General features: G+C 36.7%; 1 protein-coding gene and 1 non-coding gene across 6 annotated transcripts in view; both read left to right on the top strand.

The window, feature by feature from the left end:
- Nucleotides 1–14453, top strand: part of Zfyve9 (zinc finger FYVE-type containing 9) — a 218125-nt gene that overhangs the window by 191910 nt on the left and 11762 nt on the right. For all 5 annotated transcript variants that reach the window (XM_074080130.1, XM_074080128.1, XM_074080127.1 and 2 more), the window contains one exon: nt 2975–3137. In XM_074080130.1, coding sequence (XP_073936231.1) covers nt 2975–3137 — 163 coding nt within the window. The remainder of the gene's footprint in view (nt 1–2974; nt 3138–14453) is intronic.
- Nucleotides 4830–4960, top strand: LOC141425307 (small nucleolar RNA SNORA36 family). The gene has a single exon (XR_012450376.1). It is a non-coding gene; the product is annotated as a small nucleolar RNA SNORA36 family (small nucleolar RNA).

Raw genomic sequence — 14453 nt, 5'->3', positions numbered from 1 at the left:
AGGAAATACAGATATTATGGAATAGTGGTCCAAAAATTAAGAGATAACCTTTCATAGCTTTGGAATAAGGTACCTGAGGGGACATAGTGTGAGTTCAAATATATTATTGGATACAAATGATGAAATTCACTCTCTTCTACCCACAAGAATGCTGTGATTGCAGGGTACTATGGCTCACGCCTTTAATCCTAGCTACTCAGGAGGCAGAAATCAGGAGGATCATGGTTTTAAGCCAGCCCTGGGCAAATAGTTCATGAGATGTATCTTGAAAAGACCCATCACAAAACATGGCTGGCAGAGTGGTTCAAGCCATAAGAGCACCTGCCTAGCAAGCGTGAGTCCCTGAGTTCAAACCCGAGTACTGCCAAAAAAAAAAAAAAAAAAAAGCTGTGATTATCATTTGAAGTACCGAATGAAATGTGCTTATTACAGTGTTATTTTAATTAGACATGAAACATATTCTAATAGATGTTAATTAGGGTAAGTGAAAGACTAATCAACATATCATGTATTTTCTTTGTTGGTTGTTATTTTTTGTATTTTCATGTTTTATTTTTTGGTGGTACTGGGTTTGAACTCTTGCCAGGCAGGTGCTTTCCTGCTTTAGCCACTCCTCCAGCCCATTTTTTCTTGGTTACTTTGGAGAAAGGGTCCAGGCTAGTCTGTACCATGATCTGTCTATTTTATACATCCCACTGTCACCCAGTTTTTTCCCATTGAGATGAGCTCTCACAAATTTTTTCACCTGGATTGGCCTGGAACTGCAATCCTGATTTCAGCCTCCTATGTAGCTTGGGATGACAGGCATGTGCCACCCAAATCAGCTATTGGTTGACATGGAGTCCCATGAGCTTTTTTCCGAGACTGGCCTCAAACCTCAATCCTCCCTATCTCAGCCTTCCTAGTTGCTAGGATTATAGGTGTGAGCCACAGCCACCCACCTATTGTTTTATTTTTTTCTTTGAGACAGGGTCTCTCTCTAGCCCAGGCTGGCCTTGAACTCATTATGTAGCCCAGGTTGACCATGAACTTGTGATCCTCCTGCCCTGGCCTCCTGAGTGCTGAGATTATACTTGTGTACCACCACACTTGGCTAATGATCTGATTATTTATGTTGCATTATAAATTACCCCAAAATTTGATGGCTTCAAACCACTGTTTTATCATGTTTGCTCATTTTTCTGGATGAGGAATCTCAACAGGGCAATGCAGAGATAGCTAGTTTGATGCTGCTCCTGGATCTATGGGGGTCTTAGTAGGGATGACTTGAAGGTAGGGGTTATTTGATGGCACCAAGATAGATTATCTGAAGGTTTGTTCACATTCATGTCTGGATCTGACCTGGGATGATTTAAAGACTGAGGATGATTACTGGAGTACTTACACATAGACTGCTTAACATGGTCTGGCAGCCTTAGAATGGCTGAACTTTATTTGGTGACTCTGGGATTCCAACCACAAACATTCCAGTTTGTGGAAGCTGTATTGCCTTTGTGACCTAGCCTCAAAAGTCACATAGTGTCACTTCTACCAAATTCTAGTGTTGTCAAAAAGGAGAGGAATTAGACTTCTTAATAGGGGATGGGAAGCTATCGTTCTAGAAAAGCATGTGAGACAAGAGATACATTCTCTTGAATGTATTGACCGCATAATGACAGTTTTTACTTCCATGAAAGATCACTCCAAAGCCCTGTCTAAAAGCAGTCCTTTATGAGGGCTGAATTCCAGTAAGTTAATTGAAATACATAAATAATCTTACATATATTTATAGGTATTGGCTTTGATTTTTTATTGGTAAATTTAATAAAACAGTAAAGCACAGTTGTACTAATGTTTTATAATTAAACTTTACAACACTGACTATAAAGTAAAAGCATGTTATTAAGAAGTTTTTAAGTAGCTGGACATGTTGGTATTTGCCAGTAGTCACAGCTACTTAGGAAGCTAAACAAGAGAGTCAGTGAGCCCACAAGTTCAAAGCCAGTTAGAGGAACATAGCAAGACCTTGTCTCAAAAAAAAAAATTGTTAAGTCTAGGAGTTAAACAGTTTCATTCAATCTAAAGTGACTAATATCTGTATGATCAAGTGTAAAATATTGTTGAATTGTGTCTTTGTAAGCAGGGTAAAAAATACCCTTTAAGTGTAGTTAAAACGATCAATTAAATTGACACAGATTCTTACAAATACAAAGCAGTGTGTTTAAAAATAGTGTGTTTATGTCTTCAAGCTAGGAGTTTCTTGGGTCTTGTACTTCACTGTGTGTTTCAACACAGCAGTTGGCTATTTGGAAAAGTTTTATTGAGGCTCTTTAGAAATTATTTTAGCTGACAAAACTGTGTATCAGTGAGGCAGGGTAATGACTCAATATGTGACAACTTTTAACCTCAGTTTCAGTGTTCACCTTTGACTCAGGTAGGTAGCAACTGAAAAACAGAAACATGTTGGCTATGGTTACCTTATTACTAGTCAATTAATGGATTTATTCTCAAACTGACTATTGTAGTTTATTCAGCATTTATTTAACAAACATTTACAAGGCATTCACTCTATGTCAAAACAATCATAGTAAAGTGAGAAACATGGAAGTGCAAACCAGTAAGTATGATCAGAGCTTGGTAAATGCAAGAGGAAAAACAGGATCAAAATGCTCTGGGAATCGAGAAGAGCAGCATGACCAGGCATAAGTTTTCCCTTTGAGTACATTCTCAGGAGAAACTCTTAATGAGGTCTGAAGTGAAATCAACAGGGGAGTGTTTTAAGCAGAGCTCAACTTGGCATTTGCTCTCAGCCCTTCAGTGAATAAAAGATTCAGCCAAAGAACACCTTTTTGTGTCTGTCAGTTTTGGAGAGCAGAGCAAAGTTTTATGTATAATACCAGAGGAATTTACTAGATGCTAGGTACTGCATCTCATCTGCACCCCCTCCCTTGCTTTGCATTGATCCCATCTGTATTATCTTGGTGCTGGTTCTTAGATGGCGTTATGGTCCAGATCACTGCAGAGAACATGGATTCCTTGAGGCAGGCGCTTCGAGAAATGAAGGACTTCACCATCACCTGTGGGAAGGCAGATACAGAGGATCCCCAGGAGCATATCCACATTCAGTGGGTGGATGACGACAAGAATGTTAACAAGGGGTAAATGCATCCAACTTCCTCCCTGTGGCACTTAGTTAGGAGATAGGCTCTGGGCTTTGTCTACTGTCCAGACTGGTAGCCTACCTAAGAAAAAGTAATGTTTAACAGAATTTTACATATCTGATTTCTTTGCTTAATTTCTAAAGCAGCTTCTGTATATATTTTTAAGGGAAGGTTGATGAAACAAAAGTATTTCTAAAGTTACTGAGATAATAGAAATACCTAAGCCTTTTATGATTTACAAATATTTTACTAATGCTGTTTAATTTGATATAGTAGTTGTTATTATTCCCATTTTACAGATGGGTAAACATGTACCAAAAGGCTAAAGACTTGTCAGGCCCACAAAACTAGTATATAAAACCATGTCCCTTGGCTTCAAATTCTATACTCTTTCCTAGCGTACGGCAACTCCATTCTAATGGTTCAGCTAAAACCTTGGAATCTTTTTTTGATACATTTCTTTCTCTTATATCCCAAGCTTATCCAGCAGTAAATTTTGTTTGCTGTACTTCAAAATATATCCAGGACCATACTCGTTTTCACTACCTATACTATTACCATCCTAATTAAAGCCACTATCTTACTTGATCTAGATTATTGTGGTAGTCTCTTATTGGGTTGTTTTTTTTTCTCTTTCTAGACTTTGTCTTCTGATCCCCCTCAACCTATTCTTTCCAATACAACAGCCAGAATAATGTCACTTTTCTTCTCAAACTTACCAGTGGCTTCCAGTATTATTCAGGGTAAAAGCCAAAATCACTTACCACCTCGAAGGCCCTACACAATCTGTGCATCCCTCTTCCCAAGTTGCTTTCAGAAGCAACTTGATCAAAACAGTTCTCTGCCTCAGACCTTTGCACTTGCTTCTGTGTCAGTTTCTCCTCTTCTCCTAAATAGCCACATGAACCACTCCCTCAGGTCCTTCAGATCTTTACTGAAATGCCACTTTCTCAGTAAGGCTTCCCTTTGTCTGCTTATTTATATTTTAACCTTCTCATATACATTTCTTTCTTCTACTCCCAATATTTCTTATCTCCCTTCCCTGAATTACATACCTCTAGTATACAGTGTACTTTTACTTACTCATTTGAATATTTTTCCCTGGGAATGCAAGCTCAACAAGGGGAGATTTTTGTCTGGTTTATTTACTGCTCCATCACCAGCACCTAAAACACCATGGTACCTAGTAGGTGTTAAAAAATTGATTGAATTGGTATATTATATTCATTGTATTAGCCTTTCTTCCATTCTTTAATTTAACAATCTATCCATCCTTCGGGCTATATCAAATTTCTAAAAATTTTTTTTAAATGAATTCTAGAATCTGGGGATGTAGTGGTAGAGTGTGTGCTTAGCATTTATGAGGCCCTTATTTTAATCTACAGCACTTCAAAAAAAAGGCAAAATGATTTTCACATGGTGCCTACAGACAAATGGTTTTAAAGATAGTTACAATTAAACAAGTGCACAAAATGTGGAAAATGTTGACAGATAACTGTACAGGATATAAAGATTTGAAAAGAAGAAAGTTGGTATCCAAGAAAGACTCCATCATAGAGAAATAGTTGGCACATGAGCTGAATCTTGCTGAAATGAGTAGGTGTTTGCCACATAGCTGTGGCAAAAGGGGTATTTCAGGCTGAGGAATAGCAAGAGTAAAGACAAACAGAGGACGTGTAGAACATGGTTTTCCAAAGTACTGAGTTCAGTTCAGGGCAGCCTCCCTGTTCTGTTAATTAAACTTTGGAACATTGAAATTGACTGGGGGAGATGATTGGATAGAGGTATCACTCTATTAATTTACTTCCTAGCTTACAGTGTGGATATAAACAAAAAAGAATGACAGATTTTAAAAAAAAAACCTTTCTAAAAGCAACAAAACAATTTCTTTTCTTGGGAGGGTGGGGGCAATACTAGGGTTGAACTCAGGGCTTTACTCAAGCAAGCACTTTACTGCTTGAGCCACACCTCCAGCCCCCCAGCAATTTCTTTTTATAAATTAGCATATAGTAATTGTACAAAGGAATTTCACTGAAAGATTTCTATACATGCATATAATATACTTTGATCACATTCACCTCCATTATTGTTCTTTCTTATCCCCCCCTTTTATACAATTTTAATGGTTTCATTATTCTATTTTCATACATGAAAATAATGTACTTCAATCACCCTCTGTTACTCTCTCTTTTCACTCATCCCCCTCATTCTGAGTCCATGCCCCAAACAGTCCTCTTTTTATAGTCATGTAGTTTCTTTTTTTAGATCTAAATTCCACATCGTGAGAAAGCATGTGATATTTATCTTTCTGAGTCTGGATTATTTTGCCTAACAGGATTGTCTCCAGTTCCACCAATTTTCTGGCAAATTATGTAATTTCATTGCATTTTATGGGCAAGTAACAGTCCATTGTGTATATATATAATCACATTTTCTTTACCCATTCATTGGTTGATGGGCATCTAGGCTGATTCCAGAGGTTGTCTATTGCAAAGAGTGCTGCAGTAAACATGAACGTGCAAGTATTTCTATTGTGTGCTGATTACATTGTTTTGGATATTTGCCCAGGAGTTTTATAGCAAGATAATATAGTAGATCTATTTTTAGTTTTTGAGGAAACTTCATACCGTTTTCCTAGTAGCTACATTAATTTACATTCCCATCAACAGAGTATAAGGGTTCCTTTCTCCCTACATCCTCAAAAGCATTTGTTGTTGTTTTCTTGATGATTGCTATTCTTACTGGGTTGAGGTGGAATCTCAATGTCATTTTGATTTGCATATCCTTATTGGCTAAGGTTGTTGAACATTTCTTCACATATTTATTAGCCATTTAAGCTTCTGTTTTGGAAAACTGTTTAATTCATTTGCCTATTTATTAATTGGATTGTTTGTTCTTTTAGTGTTTAATTTTATGACCTCTTTATATATCTGTTATTAACCTCATTCAGTTAATATCTGGCAAAGATTTTCTCCCATTCTGTAGGCTTTCTCTTCATTCTAGTAATTGATTCTTTTGCTGTGCAGCTTTTTAATTTGATACAATTTCATTGTCAATTCTTGCTCTTATTTCCTTAAGCTATTGGAGTCCTATTCAGAAAGTCATAGCCTACGCCTGTATTTCAAGTTTTTCCCCTATGTTATCCTATAATAGTTTCAAAGTTTCAGGTTTTACATTAAGATCTTTGATCCATTTTGAATTAACTTTTTGTACAGAAAGATAGAATGAAAGATAGGGATCAAAATTGAGTCTTCTACATGTGAATATCCAATTTTCCCAACACCATTTTCTTTTTTTCCAACACCATTTCCTAAATGTTGGTTATCAGGTCTAAGAGTTTTTTGGTGGGGTCTTTAGGGTCCTTTAAATATTGGATCATATTTTTCTCCAATGTATGCTTTTTGTGTTTTTGTCCAGAATCAGATGATTATAATGGTATGGGCTTATTTCTGGATCTTCTATTCTATTTCATTGATCTACATATCTGTTTCTGTGCCAATACCATATTGTTTTTGTTAATGTGACTTTGTAGTATAATTTGAAGTCAGATATTGTGATAAATCTCTAGCATTCCTCTTTTTGCTCAGGATTGCTTGATTATTCAGGATCTTTTATGCTCACATGTGAATTTTAGGATTGATTTTTCTATTTCTGTGAAAAATGACATTGGAATTTTGATGGAGATTGCATTGAATCTGTAGATTACTTTGAATAGTATAGCCATTTTCACAATATTAATTCTGTCCATCTTTGAAGAGAGTTCTTTCCATCTTCAAATGTCTCCTTCAATTTCTTTCTTCAGGGTTTTACAGTTTTCAATGTAGAGGTCTTTCACATCCTTAGTTAAGTTTATACCTGGCTATTCTTTTGACAATATTATGAATGGGATTGTTTTCCTGATTTCTTTCTCAAACTTTTCATTATTAATATATAGAAAAGCTACTGGGTTGTTTTCTGTTGTTCTTGTTTTTGGGTTTTTTTTGATGTGTTGACTTTGTATCTTGCTGCTTTACTGAAAATGTTTATCAGATTTAAGAGTTGGTTTGGGGGGTGTTGCTTTTGTTTTGTTTTTGTAGTACTAGGGTTTGAACTTACAAGCATGTATTCTACCACTTGAGTAACACCTCTAGTTTTTTGGTGGAGTCTTTAGGGTCTTTTAAATATATCATATCATCTGCAAATAGAGATAATTTGATTTCCTCTTTTCTATTTGTATCCCTTTTATTTCTTTCTTTTGCCTTATTGCTCTGGCTAAGAATTCAAGCATTACATTGAATAAGAGTGGAATAAAATCATTCCTAATTTTAGAGGAAATTCTTTCCTTTAGTAATGAAATACTTAGTTTCATTAGTATGTTCATTAGTAACATTTAGTACAATGTTAGTTATACATTTGTTTTGTATAGTTTTTAGTAAATTGAGGTATGTTCCTTCTATTCCTAATTTGTTCAGGGCTTTTATCATGAATGGATGTTGAATTTTATCAGAGGCTCTTTTTGTATCTGTCAGGATGATCTTGTGATATTTATCCTTAATTTTATTTATATACTGGATTACATTTCTTGATTTGTGTATGTTGAATCATCCTTGCATCCCTGGAATGAAACCAACTTAACCATATGTATCTTTTTTTTCTTTGTTTGTTTTTTGTTTTGTAGTACTGGGACTTGAAATCAGGGCCTTGTACTTGCAAGTTCACCACTTGAGCAGTGTCTCCAGTCCTATTATATTTAGTTTGTTTTTCACATAAGGTCTAATAAAAGCTTTTCTTGGCCTGGTGTTGAACTGCGGTCCTCCTACCTCTACCTGCTAAGTAGGCAGGACCACAGATGTGTCTTCCTACCTGGCTTGCTTTTAAGACAGTGTCTCACTAAATTTTTGCCCAGGCTGGCTTCAAATTGTGATCAACCTGTCTCCAGGAGGATCCAGAGTAGCTGGGATAAAAGGCATGTGCCACATCCTGGCTGTGCATGAATTTTTTTAATCTGTTGTTGAATTTGGTTTGCAAGTATTTTATGAGAATTTTTGCAGCTATGTCATCAAAGAAATTGTACAATTTTCTTATTTTGTTGTTTCCTTAACCAGTTTTGATGTCAGGGTAATATTGTCTTCATAGAATGAATTTGGTATTGTTCCTTCACTTTTGTTTCCCCCACTTTGGTGGGACAGGGCTTCATGCTTGCAAAGCAGACACTTTACCACTTGAGCCACACCTCCAGTCTGTTTTTCTCTGATTATTTTTGGAGATGGGGGGTCTCACATACTTTTGCCAGGGCTGACCTCTAACCACAATTCTCTCAAATTGAGCCTCCCAAGTGGCTAGGATTATATGTATGAGCCTTTGGCAACTGGTTTCCCTTTCTATTAATAGAATAGTTTAAGGAGCATAATAAAATAGTTTAAGGTGTTAATTCTTTTTTTTTTTACCTGTAATTAGATCATTGCTTTATTTTTTTATTGTTTTATTATTGATATATGCATACAAGGCTTGGGTCATTTCTCCCCCTGTCACCACCCCCAAGGTGTTAATCCTTTAATGGTCAGATAGAGTTCAGCACTGAATCTTTCTCATCCTGGACTTTTCTTTGTTGGGAGATTCTTTATTACTGCTTCTATCTCATTGCTCATTATAGATCTGCTTAAGTGGTTTATACCCTGTTGGTTCAATTTTGGGAGGTAACATGCATCTACAAATTTACCCTTTTTAGTTTTTTCAGTTTCTTGGAATATACAATTTTGAAATATTCCCTAGTGATCTTCTGAATTTTATTGGTATTTATGGTGATATTCCCCTTTCCCCATCTTTTTTTTGGTGGGATGGGATTTGAACTCAGAGGTTCATCTTGCAAAACAGGTGCTCTACTGTTTGAGCCCTATCTCCAGTCCATTTTGTTCTGGGTTTTTTGGAGATGGTTCACAAGACTTGTGAACTATTTGTCTGGGCTGGCCTCAAACTGCAATCTTCCTGCTCTCAGCCTCCCAAGTAGGTAGAATTACAGGCTTGAGCCACCAGCACCCAGCTGTGACATCCCCTTTTTCATGTCTAATTTTATTTTGCTTAGTTTGGCTAAGGTTTTGTCAATTTTGTTTTATGTTTTCGAAGAACTATCTTTTTGTTTCATTGATTCATTATCTGATTCTTTCAGTGTCTTTTTCATTAATTTCTGTCCTGATCTTTATTATTTCTTTCTACTGCTTTTGGGTTTAGCTTGTTCTTGTTTTGCTAAGTGCTTGCAGTGCATCATTAAGTTATTTATTTGAGTAATCTCTGATTTTTAAATATATACTGATGGCCATAAACTTTCCTCTTTGTGCTGCATTTGCTATGTTAAGTTATGGTAAATTATGGTAAGTTGTAATTTCATTTTCATTTGATTGTAGGAATTTTCTGATTTCCTCCCCTTATTTCTTCAATGACCCACTGCTCACTCAAAAATGTAGCAATTCCTGCCGTTTTAGGTGGAATTGGGGTTTGAACTCAGGGCATTGTGCTTGCAAAACAGGCCTCTACCACTTGAGTCACTCTTCCAGTCCATTTTGCTCTGGTTATTTTGGAGATGGGGGTCTCTCAAACTATTTGCCCAGGCTTGCTTTGAACGACTATCTTCCCAATCTTACCCTTCCAAGTAGCTAGGATTACTGGCATGATCCATGAGCCCCTGGCTCTACCATTTTAGTGTTTTGGTTTTTTTTTTTTTCTTTTATTATTCATATGTGCATACAAGGCTTGGGTCATTTCTCCCCCCTGCGCCCACCCCTCCCTTACCACCCACTCCGCCCCCTCCCTCTCCCCGCCACCCCCTCAATACCCAGCAGAAACTATTTTGCCCTTATTTCTAATTTTGTTGTAGAGAGAGTATAAGCAATAAAAGGAAGGGACAAGGGTTTTTGCTGGTTGAGATAAGGATAGCTATACAGGGTATTGACTCACATTGATTTCCTGTGCATGTGTGTTACCTTCTATGTTAATTCTTTTTGATCTAACCTTTTCTCTAGTACCTGTTCCCCTTTTCCTATTGGCCTCAATTGCTTTTAAGGTATCTGCTTTAGTTTCTCTGCGTTAAGGGCAACAAATGCTAGCTAATTTTTTAGGTGTCTTACCTATCCTTACCCCTCCCTTGTGTGCTCTCCCATATATCATGTGCTCAAAGTCCAATCCCATTGTTGTGTTTGCCCTTGATCTAATGTCCACATATGAGGGAGAACATACGATTTTTGGTCTTTTAGGCCAGGCTAACCTCACTCAGAATGATGTTCTCCAATTCCATCCATTTACCAGCGATGATAACATTTCGTTCTTCTTCATGGCTACATAAAATTCCATTGTGTATAGATACCACATTTTCTTAATCCATTCGTCAGTGGTGGGGCATCTTGGCTGTTTCCATAACTTGGCTATTGTGAATAGTGCCGCAATAAACATGGGTGTGCAGGTGCCTCTGGAGTAACCTGTGTCACAGTCTTTTGGGTATATCCCCAAGAGTGGTATTGCTGGATCAAATGGTAGATCAATGTCTAGCTTTTTAAGTAGCCTCCAAATTTTTATCCAGAGTGGTTGTACTAGTTTACATTCCCACCAACAGTGTATGAGGGTTCCTTTTTCCCTGCATCCTCGCCAACACCTGTTATTGGTGGTGTTGCTGATGATGGCTATTCTAACAGGGGTGAGGTGGAATCTTAGCATGGTTTTAATTTGCATTTCCTTTATTGATAGGGATGGTGAGCATTTTTTCATGTGTTTTTTGGCCATTTGAATTTCTTCTTTTGAGAAAGTTCTGTTTAGTTCACGTGCCCATTTCTTTATTAGTTCATTAGTTTTGGGAGAATTTAGTTTTTTAAGTTCCCTATATATTCTGGTTATCAGTCCTTTGTCTGATGTATAGTTGGCAAATATTTTCTCCCACTCTGTGGGTGTTCTCTTCAGTTTAGAGACCATTTCTTTTGATGAACAGAAGCTTTTTAGCTTTATGAGATCCCATTTATCTATGCTATCTCTTAGTTGCTGTGCTGCTGGGGTTTCGTTGAGAAAGTTCTTACCTATACCTACTAACTCCAGAGTATTTCCTACTCTTTCCTGTATCAACTTTAGAGTTTGGGGTCTGATATTAAGATCCTTGATCCATTTGGAGTTAATCTTGGTATAGGGTGATATAATGGATCTAGTTTCAGTTTTTTGCAGACTGCTAACCAGTTTTCCCAGCAGTTTTTGTTGAAGAGGCTGCTATTTTTCCAACGTATATCTTTAGCTCCTTTGTCAAAGACAAGTTGGTTATAGTTGTGTGGCTTCCTATCTGGGTCCTCTATACTGTTCCACTGGTCTTCATGTCTGTTTTTGTGCCAGTGCCATGCTGTTTTTATTGTTACTGCTTTGTAATATAGTTTGAAGTCAGGTATCGTGATACCTCCAGCATTGTTCTTTTGACTGAGTATTGCCTTGGCTATTCGTGGCCTCTTGTGTTTCCATATAAATTTCACGGTAGATTTTTCAATCTCTTTAATGAATGTCATTGGAATTTTGATGGGAATTGCATTAAACATGTAGATTACTTTTGGGAGTATCGACATTTTTACTATGTTGATTCTACCAATCCATGAGCATGGGAGATCTCTCCACTTTCTATAGTCTTCCTCAATCTCTTTCTTCAGAAGTGTATAGTTTTCCTTGTAGAGGTCATTCACATCTTTTGTTAGGTTTACACCTAGGTATTTGATTTTTTTTTGGAGGCTATTGTAAATGGAATTGTTTTCATACATTCTTTTTCCGTTTGCTCATTGTTAGTGTATAGAAATGCTAATGATTTTTCTATATTGATTTTATATCCTGCTACCTTGCTGTAGGTATTGATGATGTCTAGAAGCTTCTGAGTGGAGTTTTTTGGGTCTTTAAGGTATAGGATCATGTTGTCTGCAAATAGGGATATTTTGACGGTTTCTTTGCCTATTTGTATTCCTTTTATTCCTTCTTCTTGCCTAATTGCTCTGGCTAGGAATTCCAGTACTATGTTGAATAGGAGTGGAGATAGTGGGCATCCTTGTCTGGTTCCTGATTTTAGAGGGAATGGTTTCAGTTTTTCTCCGTTAAGTATAATGCTGGCTGTAGGTTTGTCATATATAGCTTTTATAATGTTGAGGAACTTTCCTTCTATTCCTAGTTTTCTTAGAGCTTTTATCATGAAATGATGTTGGATCTTATCAAAGGCTTTTTCTGCATCTATTGAGATGATCAAGTGGTTTTTGTCTTTGCTTCTGTTAATGTGGTTTATTACGTTTATTGATTTTCATATGTTGAACCACCCCTGCATCCCTGGGATGAAGCCTACTTGGTCGTGGTGAATAATCTTTTTGATGTGTTGTTGAATTCGGTTTGCCATTATTTCATTGAGGATTTTTGCATCAATGTTCATTAAGGAGATTGGCCTATAGTTCTCCTTTTTGGAGGTGTCTTTGTCTGGTTTTGGGATAAGTGTAATACTGGCTTCATAAAATGTGTTTGGCAGTTTTCCTTCCCTTTCTATTTCATGGAACAGTTTAAGGAGGGTTGGTATCAGTTCTTCTTTAAAGGTCTGATAGAATTCAGCTGAGAATCCATCAGGTCCTGGACTTTTCTTTTTTTGGAGACTCTTGATTGCTGCTTCAATTTCATTTTGTGTTATAGGTCTATTCAGGTGATTAATTTCCTCTTGGTTCAGTTTTGGATGATCATATGTATCTAGAAATCTGTCCATTTCTTTAAGATTTTCAAATTTATTTGAATATAGGTTCTCAAAGTAGTCTCTGATGATTTCCTGGACTTCCATGGTGTTTGTTGTTATCTCCCCTTTTGCATTCCTGATTCTACCAATTTGGGTTTTTTCTCTCCTCGTTATAGTCAGGTTTGCCAGGGGTCTATCGATCTTGTTTATTTTTCAAAGAACCAACTTTTTGTTTCATTAATTCTTTGTATGGTTTTTTTGGTTTCTATTTCATTGATTTCAGCTCTTATTTTTATTATTTCTCTCCTATTTGTTTTGGGATTTGCTTGTTCTTGTTTTTCTAGGGGTTTGAGATGTATCATTAGGTCATTGATTTGGGATCTTTCAATCTTTTTAATATATGCACTGATGGCTATAAACTTTCCTCTCAGGACTGCCTTAGCTGTGTCCCATAGGTTCCGGTAGGTTGTGTTTTCATTTTCATTGACTTCCAGGAACTTTTTAATTTCCTCTTTTATTTCATCGATGATCCATTCTTCATTAAGTAATGAGTTATTTAGTTTCCAGCTGTTTGCATGTTTTTTGTCTTTACTTTTGTTGTTGAGTTCTACTTTTACTGCATTGTGGTCAGATAGTATGCACGGTATTATTTCTGTTTTCTTATATTTGCTGAGGCTTGCTTTGTGCCCTAGGATATGATCTATTTTGGAGAAGGTACCATGGGCTGCTGAGAAGAATGTATATTGTGTAGAGGTTGGATGAAATGTTCTGTAGACATCTACTAGGTCCATTTGATCTATTGCATATTTTAGATCTTGGATTTCTTTATTGATTTTTTTGTTTGGATGACCTATCTATTGATGATAATGGGTGTTAAAGTCTCCCACAACCACTGTGTTGGCGTTTATATATGCTTTTAGGTCTTTCAGGGTATGTTGATGAAATTGGGTGTGTTGACATTGGGTGCATACAGATTGATGATTATTATTTCCTTTTGGTCTATTTCCCCTTTTATTAGTATGGAATGTCCTTCTTTATCTCATTTGATCAATGTAGGTTTGAAGTCTACTTTGTCAGAGATAAGTATTGCTACTCCTGCCTGTTTTCAGGGGCCATTGGCTTGGTAAATCTTCTTCCAGCCTTTCATCCTAAGCCTATGCTTATTTCTGTCAGTGAGATGGGTCTCCTGTAAGCAACAAATTGTTGGATCTTCCTTTTTAATCCATTTCGTTTGGCGGTGCCTTTTGATTGTTGAATTAAGTCCGTTAACATTAAGCATTAGTACTGATAGGTATGTGGTGATTCCTGTCATTTAGTTGTTTTAGTTGTTTGAAGGTTTGATTGTGTATACCTAAATTGAGGTTACTCTCTACTGTCTTGCTTTTTCTTTCCTGTGGTTTGGTGCTGCCTGTCTTTTCATGGTTAAGTTGGGTTTCACTTTCTGTGTGCAGAATCCCTTGCAGAATCTTTTGTAGTGGTGGCTTTGTGGTCACATACTGTTTTAGTTTCTGCTTATCATGGAAGACTTTTATTGCTCCATCTATTTTGAATGATAGTTTTGCTGGGTAGAGAATCCTGGGTTTGAAGTTATTTTCATTCAGTGCCCGGAAGATCTCACCCCA

The sequence above is a fragment of the Castor canadensis genome, chromosome 7 (assembly GCF_047511655.1).
Source record: "Castor canadensis chromosome 7, mCasCan1.hap1v2, whole genome shotgun sequence".
Classification (NCBI taxonomy): Eukaryota; Metazoa; Chordata; class Mammalia; order Rodentia; family Castoridae; genus Castor; species Castor canadensis.
The sequence above is the reverse complement of the archived record's forward strand: the minus strand, read 5'-3'. Positions and strand labels throughout refer to the sequence as shown.